At 40.7% G+C, this 18,003-nt stretch overlaps 2 protein-coding genes across 5 annotated transcripts in view; one reads left to right on the plus strand and one right to left on the minus strand.

The window, feature by feature from the left end:
* rbm33a (RNA binding motif protein 33a) overlaps nucleotides 1-5,670 on the plus strand; it is a 28,741-nt gene extending 23,071 nt beyond the window's left edge. For all 4 annotated transcript variants that reach the window (XM_051411363.1, XM_051411361.1, XM_051411364.1 and 1 more), the window contains one exon: nucleotides 88-5,670. In XM_051411363.1, the coding sequence (XP_051267323.1) occupies nucleotides 88-136 (49 nt within the window). In that variant the 3' untranslated portion in view covers nucleotides 137-5,670. The remainder of the gene's footprint in view (nucleotides 1-87) is intronic.
* A 2,558-nt stretch (nucleotides 5,671-8,228) lies between these two features.
* On the minus strand, nucleotides 8,229-17,054 carry shha (sonic hedgehog signaling molecule a). Its single transcript, XM_051411203.1, has 3 exons — nucleotides 16,492-17,054; nucleotides 12,105-12,366; nucleotides 8,229-10,016 (listed from the first exon to the last, which is right to left on the minus strand). Exons 1-3 carry the CDS (start codon nucleotides 16,789-16,791, stop codon nucleotides 9,334-9,336), a joined length of 1,245 nt encoding a protein of 414 aa, XP_051267163.1. The 5' UTR covers nucleotides 16,792-17,054; the 3' UTR covers nucleotides 8,229-9,333.
* Between the last annotated feature and the right edge of the window lie 949 nt (nucleotides 17,055-18,003).

Genomic DNA, 18,003 nt, shown 5'->3' on the forward strand with positions numbered 1-18,003 from the left:
CCTTGTGTGCAGCACAACATAAGTGTTCATTAGTATCTTTGCCCCTGAGACAATGGTTCAAACATTATTATCACAATTGCTACACAGGCACATGATTGATTTGTCCCACATTGATGTGTCGCTGATTGATGGATGAGGAGCACAATAGAGCCAGGGAGTCCTGTTACAAGAAGTCACTTTCTCCCAACGTGGGAGCCTCTCGTGTACAGCTCCAACCTGGCATAGGAATTTCATCGACCCTTCGGGGGTCACACAAACACACGGTCAACGTCTCCGCACAGAAGCATCATTCATCCCCTGTCCACTTGGAACAGTGAACATAAAGACTTTGGCTGCGAGCATGTCATTGTTTGACACTGTCTACCAATATTCCATTGTTGTAAAATGGCACTGGAGAGACACTGGACATTTAATCCAACTTTGATGTAGTTTGTGAAGAATGTTTTAAGCAACTTACACGGACAATAGGTAGAATCATATGATAATGGTTGCTCCCCTCCTCAGTTAGATTAATTATTAAAACAAATAGAACACTTAAACGTTGTCATTTTGATGTGACCACTTCATCATAGTTTTTTATTATTTGTGGCTCGTTCTGGTCTGGTTCGGATGCAGGAAGTGGTTGTGACAGGCTGTGGCCAGCCTGTTCACATACAGTAGCAGTGTTTCTCCCCCTCTGTAGATGGCGGTATTTCATCACTAATGGTGCTTCATTTTTTTCCACCTCAAGTTTGCTTTCAGGTACAGATGAGTCTCCATCAGTTTTTGGGTGAATGGCACTACCTAGTGGAGAACGTGCATACAGGCACAGGATGATTTTAAAAATTTGACACATAGTAGTGGCTGGGTCCAAATTGGCATAGGATGTAACATGAATAAGTTTTTTTTCTAAATTCCCAGTCAAAATTGTAAATGTTGTGACTCTTGTGTAGATTTTGTGGTGCTTTTCAGTTTCAGTTATGCTTCTGGGACAGATTGGTCAGATCATCTCTGGATTAGGGTAGTCACTTTGGTCATTTGGCATTGCTCCTTGTTCTAAATGTTATTAGGTCTTTTAACTGTTACTTGGAATCCATTTTGGAATAATCCTTCATGCCCTTTGGATGTATATTTTAGTTGTATGTGTGATTATGGAGTAGTTAGATTTAGGTTTCGACATGTGCAGAGTGTGCACTGAGGGAATGTGTATGTACGTTTATTTGAGATTTTTTATGATTACAATTTAAATGTATATTGTTCGGGATTTGATAATTAATCCTAGATTTGGTAGATCAGAGAGAATTGATTACAGTTCTCTGCAAGATACGCAAACACTATGTACATTTTTTGCTAGGATATACATGAGGCTTTCTCCGCTCTGGTAATATTGATTGGAATCTGTGTGACCATCAGTTAAATTTGGTGCTTTATCTTTTGAGCTGCATAGTGTACCTGGAAGAGCACTTCGAACAGTTTGCCTTTCACACTGAGCTAGATGTTTGGCAGTAGAGCAGAAAAGTCAAATAAATTCACCGCAGTAATTTGCCCCTTAAATTGAATTCCCCTTATTATAATGAAGACATCCTCTGTAAATTCTGAGATCTTACTCATATTGATATCGTACTCCTACATAAAGACAAATTACTTCAGATGTGTGAGAAATTGTTGTACAATCTCTAATGCATCACTTTATTTTAATTTTCTATGAGCGTGTGCTCTTGTTTGGGAGTTGATGCCACATCAATGAAAACCTTAAATTTTGAAAATACTCAATTTCCATGTCTGGCTCCTCGATTTCATTAGACATCATTATTAGAAGTAAATATATCAATTTAGGCTCATTTTCTTTTTACATAATCCCATGATTTTTTTTCTTCCTCACACAACATTTTTGTCTATTCTGGGTTAAATGTATGTTAAACAGAAGCAGTTCTTTTAAATATTCATACATTATTACCCGTATTTCCTAATAACTAAAGTTCAGAAGTGAATGTCGTGTACATTATTTGCAGGAATGTGTTAAAGGAAGCCGAGGGGGCAACCATTATCCGTGTAGTGATCATGTACATAAGTAGACCAGAACTTTCTCTCAATATTTATCCTGTTAAAACAAATTTTGAGTTATTCTTTACTTTCGTTGTATCATCACATTTTTATATGTAAGGATGTACCAATGTGTCCAGACATAAATCATTTTACAAGTGTTTTGTTTCTAATTTAGAGCCAAAATGAAGAATGACTGGACCACATTTCTGTTTATAAGACATTTGACAAAAAGTTTAAGGGAAAATAAAAACATGGCCAATATACCCTGAGCATGCAGGTATGTGAAGCCGGTTAAACTTTAGCCCAAAGATGTGTGGTTGTGTGTGATGTCCATGTGTCTGGTGCCTTTACGATGAATAATCTTTCTCATTTGTGCTGCATTTTATTCATTTATACTTTACGTGTTCTGTAAGTTCCTGGGTATTTAACTTGCAGCATATCACATATATTTTATAAAGCGTTTTTTAACACCTTGTATGGCAAGAAATACTACCTCATATAGATTTAGGGGGGATGCCACTGAATTTTGGCAATGAAATAATTTGCTTCATAACTTTTTATAGAAACATGAGAATGTTTTCCCCTGCCAATTTAACTGTGATGTCATACTAATGTTCAGTTCCCTACAGCCCTGACATGCTAGAGGTAAAGCAATAGACAAAGTAAATGTAGCAGCATTTTAATCGATTTCACTGGATTTTATTTGGTTGGAATACGCCGTAATGCAAAGATAATTTGGAGGGTTGACATTTAGACATTCAATCTCTTTATTTACTGTTAGTAAATCAGCTCCTGGCTGTGCATCTGGATGACATCACAGATTAAGTTATTGGTTCTCTGGTAACAGTTCATATTCACAAGTGCTTATTGGCCTCTGTCCTTGACTGCATGTGTGAATCAAATCAATAGATTTAGTGGTATTTCCCTTTTTAAAAAAATTACCCATTACTTGAAATAACTCAAAATTCACTAAGTTTTAAAATAAGCTCCACATGTGTGATTCTTGCCAGTAAAGGTTTCTAGATTCTCAACATGCTTTAAGTATCAGAAACTTTGGGACAAATGGGGTGTGTCTAAACTCCTCAAATTCCTTCTTACTTCTTGTAAAACTTGAGGTTGCGTAGTTTCAAGTCTTTTTGTATGTTGTACAGTTGTTCTAAACTTCTTTATGTTTTATTCCTTTTGTTTTGAGTTGAACTGATGTAGAGGTTTTTGTTCCCTAACAATGTGTATTTAATGTCTTTCATGTTGTGCGTTACATTTTTACTTTTCGTACTTTTTAGTGCTGTGGTAAATCCTGTGGATTTAAAAAAAGTATCGGCAATGCCAGTGATAGTTATATTGGTATAAGACACCTGGTCTTGTAATGACAGAACAGATTCATATTGGATCTATTTGTACCTTAATTTTAAGAATTTTGTACATACATGTACCTTGAACTATGATGTTCTATTTCTCAAAGTAATTTTCTTGAGGAAAACGGTGATCTGAATGGTGATAAGAACTTGATTTACAGTAGGCTATATTACTAGCAGGATGTTTTTCCAATCACATCACCTCATGGTTGCAGTACAGTATTTTAGATATTTGATTAAGCTCATCTGTGACATGTCTGTGGGGCTTTCTTATCCTTCATTATGGCTGCTAATGACTAGTATCAAAATGTTTTGGGTTAAATACGAAACACTAGCTGGCTTGGGTTATACACAACACTAACAACTTCTTTTTCCATAGGTCCATTTGGTGATCCATGTTGCTGCTGCTGGCTGAAATAATCATTTCTTTGTTTTTCCTCAGGTCACATCCACCTCGTGTCTCAAGCTGTCATCGATATGGTTGCTAGACCCAAAAGCAAAGTTAAGGGACCATACCAAGGGTTCAGCATGTTTTTAGCAAATCAACAAATTGGGTTATAGATGTGTTATAATTTACTAATGGCTACTTAACAAATTATAACTACAACTTTCCCCAGCTTCATATAGCACTGTATGAAATCAATTTGCAAGATAAGTCACATCAAACTATTAGTTGGCTTTACTTTTTGTCAAAGTTATGATAATTTTGCATGATAAAGCAGATGATATTATTGGTGCCTTTTAGATCCGGGTAGTTGGGTAGCTTATCATATGTCCCTTTTTAATTAAATAATCCAAGTTTAACTTTGCAAAAAACCCAGCCGCTCATTTGAAACCACTTGCTGTTTTTTTTATTTTTTTAATCCTGCTGGTGTGAAAAATAATTCATTTGCTTCATGTTGTATACAACACATCACCAAACTGGTAGCTTTTAATTTATTTGTATGTTTCCTCAAGTTATACTAAACAACTAAGAAGATACAATATGTCATCTCTAGTTAGTGTCTTTGGTTCAAGTAATAGTTACACCTTGTTTATTTAAGTTGCCTATACACCAGATGGACTAGTTTTTGTACCAGCAAAACGCAGCATCAAGTGTTGTCAAATGACCTACTTTTTTATTTGCCTTGTATTTATCTTGAAGGAAATCAGTGGCTTAAATCTGTGACTCTGATGTAATCATTAATGCAAAAGTCTTAAAACGTAGAAGTATTGATTATATGAGAGGTACAAACAAGTTGAGCAAAAGCATGCAAAACCATTGGCATGGTCCAACACTTGCAGTCCTCCTGGTTTTAGCACAGTGGGCTGTTTTCAGGTTGTAGCTGCACAGATGTTTTGTTTTAGACGCCACTATACAAATTTGTCTTACGAAACCACACCTGATAGTGACCACCAGTCACGACGGGTGTCACCACATCACCAAAACAGAATGACCTCTAGTATTTTAACACATTGATTTTTCAACAGCGTACTGGTGAGAGGAGCCATTGACGAGCTTTTAGCCGTGATACGACTGTCACTTTTCCTGCCTTAACTCACTCACTTAAAACTTAAGGTTCTTTTTACAGCCATGCAGTATCCGGCCTTGGAATGAAGATTTTACTTGAGCTTGATTCCCCCACTAAATAGATGTTGCCGCAGTAAGACTATTGGTCCCGCCACATTTCCTTCCATTAATGGTTTTCCTGCCATCGCTGTTCTTCCAACTTTCATATATGTGACAGTCACTCATCTTTTCCTCAATGCTGCCGTGGTTGAATGAACTTAAGACTTCTGTATCAAGCAGGGTGGCCTACCTGGATTACCATTGTTTGTTAGCCCAGTGGATGGAGGTTTCCATCTCTGTGACGACAGCCGGGTTCACAGAGCAGACACGTAACTCTAAAGCCACTTTATGGCTTTCATTGCACCAAAGGTCATCCCAGCTTCTTGACATGCATTGTTTGGTTGGATGTTGAAAAAGACACTACAGTGGTTTCCTCCTCTCGAACAGTATGGTGCACCAAATAATGACTGAAAATCCAACCTCGAGTTTTGACTGAAACTGTTGACAATCCATCCTGTCGTGTGTTCACACTTTGATGTATAACATGAAATAATTTTCTGGGAAAAAAAAAATTTCTGTTGGAAAATCTGAAATCACTGAAATTTGTTGATACTGTAAATTATGTGATTTTTAAAAAAAGATTTTATGTTTTTTAAAAGAAAGTGAATAATTCTTAAAGAGATGGAGATTTACATTTGATACCAGAAACTAAAGAAAAATAAATGTTTTTAACATACACAACAGTGGCATTTGTTTTTATTGTGAAGTTTGATGTGTTTGAGTTCCAGACTACTTCCTTTCAGTTCAAAAGAACCCGGGTCCTTTAGTCAGAGTGGTGATGTTTGTGCTTGCAGTCCTCTTCACTGGTTCAATATATTTTTAGTTGTGAGCATTTCAATCAAAGAGTGATTAGACCTTTCACATTCACTGTCAGTTTTACCTCTCTGTACCTCTACCAAGTGTTGTACAAGCAAATATTAGAGAAAAGTGAGGAATAAAGGACATTTTGAGAAGTAGAACAATATTTTCCTTCTTCCTTCCCATTTATACTGTATATATGTTATCTTATTGTCTGGTGACCCCTCAGATTGGTCTGGCAACCAGTTCAAGGGGTCTCAAGCCTCTGGGTTGGAAACCACTGATCTGAAGGATCTAAAATCCAAACTAACTGCAGTGTCTCTCCGTAATAATGCATATTTTATGTTATAAAAATGTGGCTGGTTGCTTTTCGGTTGGTTTCGTGTTGTCTTCATGTGAATTTTGAGGACCAATTTCTAAGACATGATTTCAAAAAAGACCAAAATGTTGTTCTTGATTGTAAAATTTAGATCAAACTTAAAACCGGTGCTGCAGTTGAAGAGATCTAAGACCATGTACACCCGCCAACTCTTCTTCATAGACGGCACCAACAGGGAAGGTTGAGAACTCTCCCAAATAATGCTAAAATTGTTGTTACTTCATCTGACAACCCTGAATTTTTACCTTTTGTGGTTTTAAAAAAATCCAGCATATTTCTTAAGATCTGTCCATGTACATTATTATCCATCTAGTCATTTGTCCATCTATCGTTTATTTAGTTTATTTGCAAAGTCTACATGTATGTAATTAGTCTTAACCAGTTCAGTTGTCGGTTTCCGTTTATTGACAGTAAGGGAGGAGGCAGTAGTAAAGGTGTGTTGCCGTGTTTGGGATCAGATCCTTGTAAAAATGTTCCCTCTAACTTAATACTCACGTCTCGGGCTCTGCTGGTTGCTGCCACAGAGGACTAAATGTTTCCTGGGATGAACGGAGGGCTTCCATTCGCAGAACTCTCTTAGAAACAGGGAGTTTTGTTTTCCAGAATGCCAGACTGTTCATGTTTGCAAATGTCAACATTTGTAAAAGCCGTTGTTGAGCTGCAGCAGACTGAGGGCCCCCAGAGGGATTAGAGGAGGCTCTGTTTACCTGCTCTGAGGAATGCTGCCCTGCACGGACGCTTTTGTATCTGTCAGGGACCCAAGGTCACAGTGCCGGGAGAGATGGGCCGCTTTGTCCCCCTCCAAAGTTTCCACCTCGCAGTATCAACAACAAAACACAATGTGGGCGACCTGGGAGAAGGAAATGGAATTCCTGCTCATGTTGCTACAGTGTTCAGAAACTCAGGTTCAATGGCCCCGTTTACCTTTGATTGAGTCTGGGTGAAGGGTTGGATCATTTTTGGCATCTTGATTGGAATATTTTTTTTTAAATCACATTATTCCTTTTTGTATTTCCATATATTTTGGTAATTAATTTGCCCTTCTGTTTCTCATTACATGTGCATTTAGTCCAACTTAAATCCTTAAAAACTACCAAATTGAAAGCGACTTCAGTTTGTTCTTTTACCAAATTGAAAGCGACTTCAGTTTGTTCTTTTGGCCCACAGATCTGCCCACAAATCAGTTTATTTTAGTGGTTAACTCAGAAATACCAGTTGATGCCCCTTTCTGCCTGTGAGTGGACCAGTTTGCATATAAAAGTATTTACATCTCCAAGCTGTTGAATATTTTCCATAATTTCAAGGCATTGCCAAGCAGCACTACCGGCGTTTCACCACATGGTGTCGCACTTGCACAACTTAATAACCATGCTCAGTGGAAGAAACTGATGCTGTAATCAATCTCAGAAAGATTATGTAGCCTTCTAATACCACAGCACACCTCCAGAGGAGCAAAAAAATAAATAAATGCATCACTAAAACCTCACTGTTAAGTGCTACGTGCGCACTATAAGTCCCTGTGAAAATATTGGAGGATTATAGCGATTTGTTAAGACTGACAAATGTTTTACTAAGCTGTGATTCAGACAATGGCTGCGTTTCTTCTTTTGGACCGGAGTGTCAGTCACTGATGGAGCAATATGACCTCAAGCAGCAGACACCGAGAAGCACATTTAAGGGCCAACAAACACACTCGTGTTTAATTTGTCTGCAAGTTAGAAGTTATTTGCGGAGGGCAAACCTCGTTAAATTTGACATGGGCTCTCAACATTTCGCAAGCATGCAAAAGGTAGTTCAAAGCGCCATATTTCCTCCATTTTCTAAAACAGGCCGAAAATTGTTCTGCTGGCTCTCCAAGGAGGCTGAGCTCCTTCAATTAGCATGTGAAACAATTGTTATATGTTAATTATGTTCGTTTTTAAAGGATGATTGGATTCAAAGGGAGGAAATATCAATACACAAAGCATGGCTGATTTGAGACCTTCATTTGACCGGAAAATAACTCCCAGTGTTCCTCATTGTGTTTCCAGTGAAGCTCATTCAAACAAAGACATGTAACAACTGCAAGTTTGAAGATTTTCTTTATCTCATTTTGTAATAAACATATAAATAATAAACTCTAGACATTTTTTGACGCATCGCCCTGTTATGAAAGTTAACTGGTATGGTCTGGCTATATAGACTATCCAAACTTTGCATCTGCCGCAGGTCATTTCTATAAAACTATTTCCCTATTACAAAATATGAAAAGAAAAATACATTTTAGTACATTTACAGGAGTTACTTATTAATTTATTTAACGAAACTGTTTCAGTACTACTTTAACTGTTACTGAATTGTCAGAATCTGCATTTAATATTTTTCTCAGAAGAAAACAGAAAAATAGAAACACAACAGAAACAAAAAAAAGAAAGAAAGCAGAGAATGCAGACATGAGGCAGAATATCTGTCCCTCTCCGACAACTTAAACGAACAGTTTCCAAAATAATAAAATTCTTAATAAACCAAGCAGTACAAGATTTTCCAATACTTTCCCAACTACTGTATTTAAATTAAAATATATTCTCATATCTTACACTATTTCAAATAACGAAATGTGATTCGGTAGCGATCTGTCAAAATCTAATTTACAATTCTGTGTATAAAAATATAATTTATGGAACCCCGCGAAGTTTGTTCTCCCCAAAATATAACAGTCAGTTGCACATATGCACATATGAACATTACAACCTGTCAAAGTTAGCTCCTTTCTACATGTTCTTCTTTCTCTTTGCGATATTTTCTCTTTTTCGTTTTTTTCTTCGTTTTTTCTTTCGCTTTTTTTTTTTTTTTGTTGTTGTTGTTTTTGCATTTGAAGATATACAAAAATAGATTATGCACAATTTGCTGCTCACACCGTTTCAGAATCCATTTGTGTGGCAGCAGCGAGTTCACATGAGAATAAATTATTCAAAGAGAAACTTTTTTAAGGCTCCATTCATTCTTTGAAAGGGGACACATGGAAAAGTCACTGAAATAAATATCCCAACTCCGCTGGGGCCTTTGTCTTGTCTGTTTGCTCGTTCGTTCGTTTTTTTTAATTATTATTATTATTTTATTTTTTTTAAGCTACTGAATAGTTCGTGTGTCCTACATTTAAGTCTGGTTCTGCTCCTGTAGTAGAAGTTTCAACTCGTGTATACTGACATCCCAAGTGGATGGATCGAGTGGCTGTCCAAGAGCCATGTTCCCAATTGATAAAGGATCTTGGAGTACCAGTGCACTCCGTCCTTCTGTGCACTGACTTGAGGCTGGGAAGTGAAAAGCAACGAGGACACCCAGTGGGCGAGCCTGACAGGTGCCAGGGCCCAGTGCGCCAGGTCGTGGTCTTCGATCACTGCGTAACAGGACGCAAGGACCTGGTCCACCACGACGGTCCCCTGCACGGTCACCGGCGCAAAGGAGCCCTCGTGCTCTTGCGTGTAAATCCGTTTTACGTTCACAGGCTCGAGTTGACCTCGCTCGGCATCGAACACGAACACCTTTTGTCCACGTTGGACTTGGCTGGCGAAGATCGCCGACATCTGCTCCTCCTCGTCCGTGCTGTTGTGGCCGACGAAGAGGAGGTGTGCGGCGGTGAGGGTGATTTTCTGGCCCGAGTCGGTTTCGATCACGTAGAAGAGCCTCCTGGTCGTCGAGTCTTGGTCTATGAACATGATGAAGTCGGTGTAAATCGGGTTTCCGTCGTTATCTGCTGCCAGGACCCTGTCGCCGGTTCGGAGGTCTTTGACCGCCTTCTTGGTGCCATCCTGAAGGGTGACAGTGGAGGAGCCTGGGAAACAGCCGCCTGACTTTGCTGCCACTGAGTTTTCTGTTAAAATAAAAGATGAAGTTGTTAAAATATATATTATTTTTTACACCGTCATAAAATGTTTATTAAGTAGAACACATCGTGCTACTGCAAATGTATTAAAAAAGCAGCAGTATTTAAAAGCTTTCCAACACTTTTAGGACTCAAAAATAAATAAATCACAGGTGCTTTGAGCCATTACAGTTCGGGACCACCACCCCATTCAAAAGCCCATTCAACAACCTTCCTTTTTTTCCCCGCTCGTATTTGTATTTTTCCTGCCTACACACATCGTGGTGGGCCATATGCATTTTGCATAATGATGCCCTGTCTGCTCCTCCATGCCAAATGCGTATTGACTTGGCCCACGTTGTCTGAGACGAGAAAAAAAACTGAAAGCCTTGGCTCATCTATTCTTAATTAAAAAACCCAATAAAGAGCAGGCATTGTTATTCTAAATCAGCTTGTGGATCGAGCTACTCTCGGTAAAGAACACTTACGCCTTTCCCAGCTACTCTTCCCATATTTACTCAGGTGCAGAAACCTCTATGTGACAATTCACACAAATAGGCGACTCACAACTACTGTTTACCCAGTGGAGCCACTTTTCCAAGCCTCTTGAGTTGTAGATTTGAATTTAAATGAGGGCCCGGACTCTTAAATGCTTTCTGTTGTGCAACATCAATGTCCCCTCTTTCTACCACCTCTCCCTGCTTTGTTGTCAGTCTTGATGACAATAATTTTGGCCTTGGTGGAGCTCTTCACATACCAGTCTCCAGGATCACACTGTCCTGCACACAGAAAAGGGGGTTTCCTACTCAGAATTTGGGGGCTTTTAATCTTCTTTTAAGATTCCCGAGCATGAAATAAGGTGACAACTGAAAACCAGATTTACCCCAACCAATTCAACATTGTTGAGCCAAATCCTTTTGGTAAAGTCGCATGACCCCTAATGACACGTCGGCCTGGCCCATACTGTGATCTCAAAACGTGTGTGTTGAATGATAAGTAAGGGATTTATCAATAAAGTCTGAGCTAAGAAAAAAAAAAGTGCCATGGTTCATCAATCAGCGTGAAGAAATGTTTTCTAAGCGCCATAGGTGTCCGTCAGCTTAGTGAAAGCCTGTAAGGTTATTTTGTCCCCCCAAAAAAGGAGCCAACATGAAGCTTGTCTTAAAATTAAAAACTGGATCTCAAAGCTGAGATAAAAAAACCAAAAATAAATCCAAATAAAATAGCTTCAACGCGCAGGATTCGTTTTTTCATTAAATGATCAAATCCAAAATATTACCTTAAAAACGTCCTAACTTCCAGCATTTTGTTTGGTCTTCCATTAGTGCGCAAAAATCCACAGAGAACAAAATGATTTGTTTTTCTAGGTCACACCGGAGGAGCCTTGTTAGATTATGGTCGTGGTTCCCACCAGGAGACAGTGTGGGGCGATGTAAGATCAAGAAATAAGCTGCATGGGAAACGTTCACAACTGCCACAGGACTGGGATGTGCTCATAGAAATATAGTTCATAATACACGAATGTTGTCAAAATGAATGAATACACTCAAACATTTAGTCTTTGCACTCTAAATGACCTCATCAGGTAAATGTGAAGTACAAGTTCTTGTGATTAATTACTAATAATCATTCATGAAGTTATAATTTGGACTTTAAGAAATGTATAGTTTTGCATTATAAGCGAATCAACAGACTTTAAGACACATTTTATTGTATTTCTATGTCAGGTTTAGTTTTTTTGGAGCCTATAAATGTGAACTGGTCACTGAAATCAGGTTGTTTTGGACACTTTGATGAGTTAATGCATGAAAAAGCTTCACCTCTCCGTTCTTGGACAACTTCATTACATCTCATCTAATTGACATTTCCCTTAGAAACAGAAACTCTCATTTAGAAACTTTCCTAGAAGATAAAGCAGGACTGCAGCTTCCCAGAGCTGCACCTGCTCTTTTAGATGATTACAATCGCACCTGGCGGGAAATGCGCACTGCTGATGGATCTGGTTATTTTCTCCTTCAGCCAGCATCACAGTGCGCATGACATATTTTCTCTGGGTACAATTAAGATTCTTTTTTTCCTCTCATCTCGCAGCCATACCTGCTTTCACAGAGCAGTGGATGTGGGCTTTGGATTCATAATAGACCCAGTCGAATCCGGCTTCCACCGCCAACCTGGACAGAGTGCCGTATTTGCTCTTGTCTCTGTCCGAAGTGGTGATGTCCACGGCCCTGCCCTCGTAGTGGAGCGACTCCTCAAAGTGGTGTCCGTCTTCGTCCCAGCCCTCGGTGACCCTCAGCTTCACCCCGGGCCACTGATTCATCACTGAGATGGCCAGAGAGTTCAACTTGTCTTTACATCTCTGCGGGAAGGAGAAATGGACCAATTAGTCACCTGTTGTGTGTCATAGCTTGCAGATATTTGCTGCACAGTGGCGTAAAATGTGGAGACGTCTGAATCTAGAACAGCATGTGCCACCAAAGCCTTTTCTTATGTTGACACAATTTACTGTTGCCAAGAGTAGCAGGTGCTCACAATTGACTAAAAATATATCATATTTTGGTCGGAGAAATAACGCATTAGACCGCATGCGCCAAACATGGAGGCTTTTCTCCTCTCCCCCCCATTAGAAATAGCGCGTCCCGACACACATATCTGTTTTGTTTGCTGGATCTCTGCGGTTCATTACAGTGATAACGATAAAAAAAAAAATCTAATTAGGACTCACTAAGGCCTCGCCCACACCTCTCCAGCCCCACCTGACGCCCTTGATTCCCCCCAGCTGGGGTGAAACACTGGGACTGAGCTGCATCTCTAGTCCTGAATGTGGGCTTACATTTCTCAGTGTGAGCAGCAGCGTCAGAGGGCACATCTCGGATAAGAAAGCTGCTGATGAAATATTGATAAGGCACCGCATTCGCTTCACTGGCCTATAACATATGGGTCTTTTTGGTCTTGGAAAGGTGCGAACAGCATCCCTCTCTATCAAAATGCGTCGCACTGAGCACAACATGCACACATTAGACATTCATGAGTTTGTATTAGGCCAAGAAAATGAGCGAGTCTTTTGTTGGTTGCAACTTGTCTGTTTTCTTTAAATCAATAATTGATATGCAGATGATACGAAGATGATCTTCATGAGCAGCTGCCGCCTTAAAATATCTGGAGTTTGTCCTATAAATAAATCGTCGCACCCCAACCTCTCTGAGCTCTCAATGAAGATGCTTGGCCTTCTCCAAGACAACTATTCTCGACACTCAACCAATATGTCAAATAAAACATCACAAAGACTCTTTTCAGTCCAACCGCGGAGGGAAACTTTCATTATTCCCTCTCCTGCAAAGTCTTGGGAAACGTGACATGCCTCCTTAAGTCGATGTGTTTTGGCTGCTGACTGACAGACTTGTGAAATATCCAGGGGTGGTATAGGCGCACAGAGAAGCGTCTATGTGTGTGACCCACTGTCCTTTCCCCCTGATGGACAATCCTGTGTGTCCTTCAGCAAGAATGTTCACACAGACCCAAAAAACTCGTATAACAAAAAAGATACATATATCAGTGGTTGTTTTATGAGGATATCACACTTGTAGAATGTGTTGAATAAAAAAAAAAAAAAAAAAACCCCCCAAAAAACCTCCCACATTCTGAGTGGGATTGTCGGAGTCAAGAGCCGTAAAGCTTAACCTATTTATTAATTCATTAGGTCGTGTGCCGCAAATCAAGCCAAATTCTGCTCAGCCACCGTGAAGCCCAGCAGGGCGCCCTAGACCGGCGCTTTGTGCTCGGGGTAAAGTTGTTCAACAGCCTCCCTCTTAATCTTTTCACAAATGATTTGGTTAGAGGAAACACTTATCAGCTACCTGTCAGTGCAAACAAGCCGCCAGCTCATCTCTTTCCCGACGCGTTTGCACTGTGGGCAGAGGCTGCAACCTCCTAACACACTGCAAAAGAAAATAACTCACATTTTAAAGACATTTAATGTAGTATTGGGTCTTTTCTTAAAAGTAAAAAACTGCATTTGCCAGTGTGAACATTATTCCACGGGCCAAATCAAGTATATTTTTATCTCCCAATCTACTCAGCACTTTATTCTGCTTTACAAGTTATCTCTGAAAAATTCTCGAAACAAATGTAATTTCACTGAAAGCACGCTGAATTGAGCAGATTGAGCATTCTCTCTCCTCCATAAGAGAAAATATCCACTTATACTGAGACAAATAATATTTTACGACTGGACATGAACCAATAGTGTCAAACATTATTGCTTTATGCATTAGATAGATGAGACTGATGCTCCTGTTCATCTCAGGAAACACTATCTGTAAATGTTTGTAACACGCCACTGTTGGCAACTTTCCTGGGAATGAGCTGCGTCTTAATACTTAAGGGAGTAGATGCTTGTTGAGCCGCTCCACCAAGTAACACGTCTTATAGTCTTGGCTAGACCTCAGTGAATTGACTCATTAATACATTTATTGCACACACCCAAGGGAGCTAATGCAGACACGTGCCTCGTTTCATGTACAAATACAACACATATTTTCTAAAACTTAAGATAACAGGGAAAGTCCACTATATTCGTGCGTAAAACTCCGTGCGTAAAAACCCACTGGGTTCATGCGTAAAACCTTGGAACAGCGCAAAGACCGTTGGCACAGCCTAAATCCACATATGACCGGGTTTATGCCACTGGCAGAGTAGCATACAAAGCAGTTCTCCTCTTTTGAATGTGCAACCCGAATTTGATGGCCCTGCGGTGTCATGTGCGATAAGGGCAATCTCACCTGTTTCAACTTACTATGGCCTCCCGCTAACCAAAGGTCATAAGTTCAAATTGCGTTTCAGGCCCAGTTAGGGGTACCTAAAAAGCCCTTTCATGTACATGTCACACTTTGAGCCTGTTGTGTTTTCTGTAAACGCTCGGATGCTGACTGGAAAGCGGGTGATGAACCATAAGCCACAAATACTGGCCCTTTTTAAAAAAATATAAATCTATAAAACACAAAGCAGCTCTTAAATATGTTACTTTAGGGCCAGATAGACAAACTTCAGCCATAGAGGCAACATATAATCACATTTAATCTGAGGAACTCCCACCTCCCTTGTATGATTTTACACAGACCTGTAAACACAGCTGTTTATACAGCAGGTGGGGTGTTTTACTCAGATTGAAAGCCTTGCAGACATGTGACTCAATATTCTCTGAAATTACTAAAATAACAGTGAAATCTAACTATTCCCAGTTTTGCAGGAGACCCTGGAACCTCCTCGAGCATCCGTGAAAGGGGTCCCTGAACCCCAGTTTAGGCACCACATCCCCACGCGCCTGTAATTTCATGATCCGTGTGTATGAGAACCTATAGGTGTATCACAGAGGCGATGTGGGGAGGGCTGACAGGGGACGCCGAGACCGCACGCACAGTGAATATTTCATCGGAGCTCGTGCTCATGCATGGTGCGAGGCACGGGTTCAGGGACTCCGGCGCGCGCCTGGCTTCATCACCACCAGCAGCACCACCACCATCACCACCGGCATTTTATTATTACTGAGCCAATATCACCCAAGCGCCTTTAATAATTCACCAGCATCTGAGTGCTAAAAGTCATGCTGAAGAGACGCGGCATCCTGCAGCCTGGAAAGAAATCAAGGCTACATCTCCCCGATGTATTATGAGCCTCGTCTTATCTGTGCAGAACGAGCTATGAGCTTTGATAACTAACTGCCTACATGAGGATGGAGTATTTTTTTTAAAAAAAGATGTCATCATCCGTGCAAGTAAGGCACCATCACCCCTGTGCGTCTTGCTCCTAGAATTGACCGAGTCCCACCCATTTATGAAGTCCTGATAGTGTTCAGACCACTCTCAAAGAAATGTCACTGTTTTCATGCACCGGTGCACACCATGCGAAAGGCTAAATTACAGCAGCCTGTGCGAGAAAATGTCTGATTGAGCCACGCCATGCCTGAATAAGCCCGGCTGTTTGAAGCGGTGCGCATCACCAGCTCTCCGTATTTCATAGCTGGAATAAAGAAAAGGCGCTTAAAACAAGCAGCAATGTTGAGCCTAAATAGGCAACACATACTGAATGTGTTCTGCGAAACGTAAGGTAACAAATAGAGCCCCACAAAGATACAAATATAGATATGAGGAGAGGGGCACATTAATATTTTAAATACACTGTCACAATCATGAAGGCCGAGTGTCCTGACTGTCCGCCTGCACATCACTTCTCCAGCTGGATTTCTACATTCGCTTCAAGCCTGCAGCCTTTGAAAAAAAAAAAAAAAAAAAACTCCCCATGCTGGTGCATAAAGCGCATCTGCTTTTACAGTGAAGTTAAAAGGCTCAGTGTGAAGAGTTCAGCAGCGGGTAAAACAGACTTCACTTAAGGTGCGCAATCAGTCTGACAAGGAGGTTGTTGCAGTGCGCAGTGATGGTGCGTTAGGGCAGTAGGAGGGGGGGGAAAGGTTATTCTGTCTCCTTACCTGAGTCATTAGCCTGTCGGCACCGGTGTTTTCCTCATCCTTGAATATGATGTCTGTGTTATAATTGGGAGTCAGTTCTTTAAATCGCTCGGAGTTTCTTGTGATCTTGCCTTCGTATCTGCCGCTTGCCCCAAGGGTCTTCTCCGCCACGTTGGGGATGAACTGCTTGTACGCAAGAGGTGTCAGCTTCTTCGGGTGTCTCCTCCTGCCGTAGCCCCTGCCCGGTCCGCATCCCATCCCAGAGGACACCAAGGACAAGCAGATGAGACCGACCAATACGATTCTGGTCCAGAGCAGCATTTTTGTCCTTTAAGATCTCAAACGAGTCGCCGCTGCTATCTCTACCGTCTGCCTCTCCCGGCTCTCGCAATGTCCTTGTCTCCTCCTCTACTTCGCCTTCGCCTGGTCTCTACTGTGGCAGGTGCGGAAATGAACGCCTCAGACAAATGCTAATAACGGGGCACATCGAAGGAGGGTTAAAAAAAAGTAGCGAGGGGAATTAAAAGCCACGGGATCTCTAGTCGAGCTGCAGCCGCTTGTGTGAGGCGACCGCTTTTACTGCTTTGTATTATAGCACCGATCTATAGCAGGGGAGGGATTTGATTGGCTCGCCTAGACAAACCCTCCTGATGTTATCCCACAAAAAAAAAAAAAAAATCTTAAAAGATTTCTTCCACCTGAGGGTTCGCCTGTGTTGCGGGGGAGGAGGGGCTGTTCCATGGGAAAACATCAATTATAAACCATCTTTTTTTTTTCACCCTCCCATTTTCCAGATTTCACAGCAAAGGCAGGACAGACAGAAGTACTTCCACAGTGCTGGGCTCAAACCTGAAGCAGTGTAGTTAGTTGGAGTGATTTCGGTGTGTGTGCGGTAATTGAACTGCGTCTGGCGTAACTTTCAGCACAGAATGCATTTCCCAGGAGAAGAAACTGCTCGTGGACGCGCACTGGTGCTGGCCGATTTTGCTGTGACCCCGTAGCCACCAATTAAACGAATACATATATTGAAGGGTTTCACTTACTGTACACACCATTAGGGTTGGTGGATTTAAAGTCGAAATTACTTCTAACGTCGCTTTTCCCGTGAAACAGCCGACTGCCAACATGAGTACACGAACAAAAATGACTTTGGAGACATTCCGTCACATGTAGGTTAATCAGAGTCTAAAGAAAACCGAGCAAGCAGAACGGAATTTACCTTTTTATTTGACACTACTCACACTCTATCAAACCTCAAACTTGAAAATAAACCTGCACTAATATCTGTGCAGTGCGCGCACTCGGCGCCCTTTTTGCGCCCCCCTTTTACGCGTCAAAGCATTTATTCTTTAAGTGATTATTTCATCCGATTTTTGTTTTATCTTGGCCTATGTTCATCTACTTACACTACATATTGTCACAACTCTGTCTCGCGTCATGAGGTAGACTCCTTAAAAATGCGGGTGGGAACGGAACAGACTTACAGTACAATATAGATGAAGCTTTAGAGAGAGTATTCCAGGCCTGACCGAC

Source organism: Dicentrarchus labrax, unplaced genomic scaffold, assembly GCF_905237075.1.
Source record: "Dicentrarchus labrax unplaced genomic scaffold, dlabrax2021, whole genome shotgun sequence".
Taxonomy (NCBI): Eukaryota; Metazoa; Chordata; class Actinopteri; family Moronidae; genus Dicentrarchus; species Dicentrarchus labrax.

Coding starts and splice junctions, on each gene's coding strand:
- shha (XM_051411203.1), bottom strand. CDS start 16,791: ATGCTGCTCTGGACCAGAATCGTATTGGTCGGTCTCATCTGCTTGTCC. Junction 12,367..16,491: donor CCGACAGGCTAATGACTCAG/GTAAGGAGACAG, acceptor TCCTTCCCGCAG/AGATGTAAAGACAAGTTGAA. Junction 10,017..12,104: donor CCACTGCTCTGTGAAAGCAG/GTATGGCTGCGA, acceptor TTATTTTAACAG/AAAACTCAGTGGCAGCAAAG.